This window comes from Chiloscyllium plagiosum, chromosome 12 (assembly GCF_004010195.1).
Source record: "Chiloscyllium plagiosum isolate BGI_BamShark_2017 chromosome 12, ASM401019v2, whole genome shotgun sequence".
NCBI lineage: Eukaryota > Metazoa > Chordata > Chondrichthyes > Orectolobiformes > Hemiscylliidae > Chiloscyllium > Chiloscyllium plagiosum.
Genome location: NC_057721.1, coordinates 2,327,548 through 2,334,771, shown reverse-complemented (window position 1 = coordinate 2,334,771; position 7,224 = coordinate 2,327,548). Strand labels below are relative to the sequence as shown.

General features: G+C 45.7%; 1 protein-coding gene across 1 annotated transcript in view; it reads right to left on the bottom strand.

Moving 5' to 3' along the window:
• mbtps2 (membrane-bound transcription factor peptidase, site 2) overlaps positions 1-7,224 on the bottom strand; it is a 35,542-nt gene that overhangs the window by 25,487 nt on the left and 2,831 nt on the right. The window contains exons 2-3 of the mRNA XM_043701500.1: positions 4,788-4,884; positions 2,275-2,277 (exon numbers count right to left, since the gene is read on the bottom strand). Of these exons, the coding sequence (XP_043557435.1) occupies positions 2,275-2,277; positions 4,788-4,884 (100 nt within the window). The remainder of the gene's footprint in view (positions 1-2,274; positions 2,278-4,787; positions 4,885-7,224) is intronic.

The following is a 7,224-nucleotide window of genomic DNA, read 5'->3' as shown; positions in this document are numbered from 1 at the left end:
TCGTACCTACAACATTGTACCTACAACATTGTACCAGCAATATTGTACCAGCAACATTGTACCTGGAAAATTGTACCAGCAACATTGTACCTACAATCTTGTATCTTCAACATTGTACCTACAACATTGTACCTACAGCATTGGACCTGCCAGTTTCAGTCTGTTCTGCATGCTCATTTACACTGGTTCATACATTGCGTGCATTTAAGTACAACACCCTCAGTCTGCATTGACTGGCCTCCCTTATCCTAGTTGTCCCTTATCTGTTGCACCTGAAAATAGGTTTATAACACTTCCCACAGAATCTGTGCTATTACTCCTTCTCGAAATTTTAATAACCTCTTTTGAGCCCTATCCCTACTTTAACTTTATCCATAATTTTCCATGCAACTGAACACTAACTCCCTCCCCTTCTGCCCCATCACTACCCACCATATTTAGCGCTAGAGTCATGGAGTCATGCAGCACAGAAATAGACCCTCTAAAGAATTATGCAGTTATATGCTAATTATGCAATCTCCAGGAGTCTGGAACCAACAAGATTCAGGTCGAGCCAGCCCCATTGGGACTGCTTCTTCCCCAGTCGTGGTGCCGGTGTGCTGTGAATTCAAACATTTCTCCCACGCCCATCTTTGGGCGATGTGTTTAGCTCTTTAATCTTTTTGACCCTGTGTCATTTAGCTCCAGGCTCAGGTTGTAAATCAGAGATTATCGCTGTTTTGCACTTTAATTTAATCCCTAGCTGCTCTTATTGTCTCAGCAGAACCTCTTTCCTCTTCTACCTCTACTGTTGATACCTACGTGAACCACAACAGTTGGCTCTTTCCCCTCCAACTCCATGTTGCTGTACAACCCAGATGACATATCCTGAACCAGGGCACCAGGCAGGCAATGTAGACTTTGGGATTCTGGATCCTGGTCACAGAAAATTGTAGCTCTTTCCCTGATTGTACGATCCCCAATTGCAACTAGATTTCTTTTTGCTCCCCGCTTGAATGGCTCCCTATACCACTTTAAAAATCATACAACACCAGGTTAGAGTCCAACAGGTTTATTTGGAAGCACTAGCTTTCGGAGCGACGCTCCTTCATCAGATGGTTGCGGAGAATACGATCGTAAGACACAAAACTTTTGCTATAAATTTTGTCTTACAATCTTATTCTCCACAATCACCTGATGAAGGGGTGCCCTCCGAAAGCTAGTGCTTCCAAATAAACCTGTTGGACTATAACCTGGTGTTGTATGATTTTTCACTTTGTACACCCCAGTCCAACACCGGCATCTCTGAATCGTCCCTGTACCACGGCGCTATGATCAGTTTGCTTCTCCTCCCTAAAGCCCCTGCTGTCATCCATACGGGGAGCAGGAATCTCAAACAAACTCAAGGGCTGAGGTTCTTTCCCCACTGCCGCCTGGAATCCTCTACCCGCCTTGATGGTAGTCACACATCCTCTTGTGCCTGACCACTGACCAAGTTTGAAGTCGTTAATCTTAGAGGTGTGACTGCCTCCTGAAACACAGCATCCAGGTAACTCTTCCCCTCCCTGGTGTGTCACTGTATTCAAAGCTCAGACTCCAGCTCATCGACTCTGAGCTGACATTCCTCAGGCAACCGAAGCTATTAACCACAATGGGGTCCACCAGCTCCCACGTCATGCAGTTACAATATATCGCGTGGACTGGCATCTCTACTTTCATTACTTAGTTCTTAATTTGTTTTTTTATAAATTTTCTGCTGGTCTTTTAGTTTGTAGCCTGTAAATGTTTCCCTGATTTACCTTTAGTCTGAAAGTAACTTGTACTAATATAGTCAAATTAGTACCTATCAGCACTCAATGAATTTGTTGTGTATCTGTGATGTCATTCTTTTGTGCTGGGCCTTAATCCTGGGCTTCAGTTTATCCTGTTAATATAGCCTTACAATCTATGAGCCAAAAATACAAGCAAAAAAAAAGTCTTCTCTGCACCAAATTCCCACGCTGCCCGAAAATTCCTGAAACGATATACACAGTCAGGTTTTGTCTCACTCCGAATGTGGTCTCTCTTTTCTGATGGTTTGCAGCTTATTGGCCGTGCACTTTCAACGTGCCCTCTTTTGCATAATTGCGACAGGAATCAGGCAGTGTATCTCGACGGCAGGAAAGAGGCTAAGGCTGGATTAGGGAAGGCCAAGGATGGCAAACTGCACCAAAACAAATATCAACATGCAAGGGCTGCCACAAATACTACGTAGGACAAACAGGAAGAAAGTTAGCCACCAGGATACACGAACACCAGCTAGCCACAAAAAGACACGACCCTCTCTCCCTCGTAGCCCTACACACGGATGAAAAAAACCACCATTTCGACTGGGACAACACATCTATCCTGGGACAGGCTAAGCAAAGACATGCCAGAGAATTCCTAGAGGCCTGGCACTCCAACCACAACGCCATAAACAAACACATAGATCTTGATGCCATCTATCAACCCCTCAGAAAACGAACAGGAAATGACATCACCACAAACCCCAGGAACCCCATCCAGGAGAAAGATATAAATAGAAAGCAGGAGACAACAGCTTCGCTTCACTTGGAGGTCGCCACTGATGGTGTTACCTAGCCAGGTAATGAAACGTCTGGATATCAAACCTACAGCTTGGCGAGCAAATCTACACCCTAAACCTCAACCTGAGCTACAAACCTTCACAAACCTTGCAAATATCAACACGTTCTTCAAACATTTTAATAGTAAAAGATCAGTGAAGGCCCGCTCACTGAAGGAACAGGGATGGTGGAGGTATTAACATAGATCCCTGGAAGTTGCCACCCAGGTTGATAGGGTTGTTAAGAAGGCATGTGGTGTGTTAGCGTTTATTGGTAGAGGGATTGGGTTACAGAACCATGAGGTCATGCTGCAGCTGTACAAAACTCTGGTGCGGCCACACTTGGAGCATTGCGTACAGTTCTGGTCACTGCATTATAGGAAGGATGTGGAAGCTTTGGAAAGGGTTCAGAGGAGATTTACCAGGATGTTGCCTGGTATGGAGGGAAGGTCCTATGAGGAAAGACTGAGGGACTTGATGCTGTTTTCATTAGAGAGAAGAAGATTGACAGGGGACTTAATAGAGACATACAAGATGATCAGAGGTTTAGATAGAATGTTCAGTGAGAGCCTTTTGCCTTGGTCAGTGATGGCTAGCATGAGGGGATATAGCTCTAAATTGAGGGGTGATAGGTATAGATTTCAGAGGTAGTTTCTTTACTCAGAGAGTAGTAAGGGCATGGAAACCTGCAACAGTAGTAGACTCGCCAACTTTAAGGGCATTTAAATGGTCATTGGATAGTCATATGGATGAAAATGGAATAGTGTAGGTTAGATGGGCTTCAGATTGGGTTCACAGGTTGGCACAACATCGAGGGCCGAAGGGTCTGTACTGTGCTGTAATGTACAATGTTCAATGTTCTAAATTAATATTTTGCTTCTGTCTTTTTCAAATCAGAAGATGGGAACAATGATCCAGATGAAATGTGGGTGTTGAGCAACTGAGCAGCATAGTGATAGATGAAGGGGTCTGGTCAGATGCGTGAGTAGCTGGGGAGCAGAGGGCTACAGATGCTGAGGAATTGGGCAATAGGTTTAGACAGTGGATTTGGATCGGCTCAGGCTTGGAGGGCTGAAGGGCCTGTAAGTTTTCTTTGTCCTTTGTTCTAGCTAAAAGAGCTGGCAGTAGTCGAGGTACAGCAATCAGCAGGCCCGGATAGGATATATCATAGATTGCTGAGAGAGTTAACCGAGGAAATTGTGAAGCAAAGGTCTCTCTGAACACACGATTAGTTCCAGGGGACTGGAGGATTGCAAACCTGATGCTGTTGTTTTGGAAAGGGACAAAAAATAACCCAGGAAATACCAGAGCTGTCAACTTGACATCAGGAGTGGGAATACTGATGAAGGCCAGAATATGGGGTAAGATAAATATACACTTAATGAAAAATAAGTTAATGTTAGGCTTTGTCAAGGGCTGGTCATTTCTGACAAATTTAATCGAGTTCTTTGACGAGGGGACACAGGCAGTAGATGTATATTTGGACTTTCAGAAAGCATTTGACACAGTGCCATTTGGCAGGTTGGTTCGCAAATTAGAAATGTTTGGGATTGATGGGTCCTTGGCAGCATGAATTAGAAGGAGACAGTGTGGACTGCAGATGCTGGAGAGTCAGAGTCGAGAGTATGGTGCTGGAAAAGCACAGCCGGTCAGGCAGCATCCGAGGAGCAGGAGAATCAACGTTCCGGGCATAAACCCTTCATCAGGAATGAGGCTTGTAGCCCAAGGCGTCTGAGAGATAAATGAGGGGGTGGGGGGATGTAGGGGGGAAGGTAGCTGGGAATGCGATAGGTTGATGACAGTGGGGGGTGAAGCTGATTGGTCAGAGAGGAGGGTTGAGCAGATAGATGGTAAAGGTGGTGGACTGGTCAGGAGACCGGTGTCAAGTTGGAGGCTTTGGACTGGGATAATGTTGGGGGAAGGGGAAATGAGGAAACTGGTGAAATCCGCATTGATCCCGTGTGGTTGCAGGGTCCCAAGGCAGAATATGAGGCATTCTTCCTCCAGGCGTCGGGTGGTAGGGGTTTGGCGGTGGAGGAGACCCAGGACCTGCATGTCCTTGGCGGAATGGGAGGGGAGCTGAAGTGTTCAGCCACGAGGCGGTGGGGTGGGTTGGTGCGGGTGTCCCAGAGATGTTCTCTGAAACGATCCACAAGTTGGCGTCCTGTCTCCCTGATGTCGAGGAGACCACATCGGGTGCAACAAATACAGTAGGGGATTTTGGTGGAGGTACAAATAAATTTCTGTCAGATGTGCGAGCCAGGGTGGGGAGAGCGGGCCAAAGTGGAGGAGATCAAGCCCTTACAGGAAGTGCAAGCCCAACATGACTAAGCACTTAAGAAGACTGTAATGTTGAAAAATTAACATTATTTCTTACTTTTTCACCTTTATACCAAGAAGGATTATAATGTTTAACTTTACACGTTTTCTATTTTATTTTTCTCCTTGATATTAAGAAGGACTGTAATGTTTAACTTTGAACATTGTTTCTTTATTTTTCTATTTTGTACCTAGGTACCTTTATACCGAAGATGGCATCGCGAGTGGAGACATTGTACACCTTTCACTGTATTCCTGTACTTTGGTACTTGAGTACATGTGACAAAAAAATCTAACTCTAAAAACCTCTGTTACACAAGAGAATGGTGGATTCCACAGGAAGTCACGAAAGAATGCTGGATATATATATATATACATATTATATATACTTGGAAGTGATGAACTTCGAGGGCTGCAGAGTTGGTGTGGGTGAGTGGGAATGCCTGGGTAGCTCTTTCGGGAGCCAGTAGAGACATGATCGATCAAATAGCCTCCTGTACTGTAAAATTCTAGCATCATCATAGAACCCCTACAGTGTGGAACCAGGCCATTTGGCCCAACAAGTCCATGCCAACCTGCGAAGAGTAACCCTCCCAGACCCACTCCCTTACCTTATCATTCTACATTTCCCCTGACTAATGACCCTAGCTTACACATCCCTGAACGCTATGGGAAATTTGGCATGGTCAATTCACTTTGGACTGTGGGAGGAAACCCATGCAACACGGGGAGAATGTGCAAGAGGCTGGAATCGAACCCGGGTCCCTGGTGCTGTGAGGCAGCAGAATTAACCACTGACCCACCATTCTTTTTTATAAACTCATACCAGGATGCAGGCATCACCAATATTTATTACCCATCTCTAATTGCCCAGAGGGAAAAGTGAGGACTGCAGATGCTGGAGACCAGAGTTGAAAAATGTGGTGCTGGAAAAACACAGCAGGCCAGGCAGCATCCAAAACGTCAATTCTCCTGTGATTCCTGAAGAAGGGCTTATGCCGAAACGTCGATTCTCCTGCGCCTCAGATGCTGCCTGGCCTGCTGTGTTTTTCCAGCACCACATTTTTCAACTCTAATTGCCCAGAGGGCAGTTAAGATTCAGTTTATTCACGTGCAGGCCAGACGAGGTAAGGATGGCAGTTTCCTTCTCTCAAGGACAGTAGTGAATCAAAGGTATTTTCCCAACAATCAACAGTCATGGTCACCATTAGATTCTTAATTCCAGATTTTTATTGAATTCAAATTCCATCATCTGGAATACCAGAATTTGATTCCACATCCCCAGAACATTACCTGGGTCTCTGGATAAATAGTCCAGTGATAATACCTCCCACTGAATGGCTTGAGTGTCTTAGGTGGAGTTGTGACCCAGAAGTAAAGACACCACAGAACCTGTAACTATCATTTGTACACCTCCTGCTCTTGGCACAGCCCAAGGGGAGAACATAGAACAGTACAACATAGGCCATTCATCCCAGCATGTCTGTGCTAGTTATGAGGCCATTCTAAACTAATCCCATCTGCTTGCATATGCTCCTTATCCCTCTATTCCCTGCCTGTTTCTCCTCCTCCAGGGCTCCTGATGTGAAGGCCTCATTTAAGAGGTATTTGTGATGTGGAGGTGCCAGTGTTGGACTGGGGTAGACAAAGGTCAGAAGTCACGTGACACCAGGTTCTGGTCTAACAGGTGTATTTGAAACCACAAGTTTTCAGAGTGCTGCACCTTTGGCAGGTGAAGGGAAGGGAAACACACAGGCGCAAACTGTGTCGGCAGAGAGACCAAAAGTTAGCACAAACGGGCTGAACAACAAGTCTCTGCAGGTGATCAAAAGTGTCAGATGGTGGGAGTAATGTGTCATCGGCTGCGTAGCAAGTGGAGGGATTACCTACGATCTGATTAATTGAGATACAAATCTCACAACAGCAATCTGGGTTTGTTCAGTACCTCATTGCAGTTGCACGACACTGTGATCTTGTGCTGTAAATTCTGTGTCTTATGACCCTGCCCCACTAACCACCTGGTGAAGGAGCAGCGCTCCGAAAGCTACTGCTTCCAAATACACCTGCTGGACTATAACCTGGGGTTGTGGATTTTAACGCTGTCCACCCCAGTCCAACACCAGCACCTCCACATCCTGATTAATTGAGGAAGAGGGTTAATTGTAAAAAAAATCATAAATAATTACAAACCAAATATAAGATGATGACTTTGAGTATCTGTGTCTAGGGGGCGGGAATGCTCTTTGTGGGCGGGGCCAGAATGTGGGGGCGGGGACTGTGTCCGGGGGGCGGGGTCAATGTCGAGCGCGGACTTGGGCGGG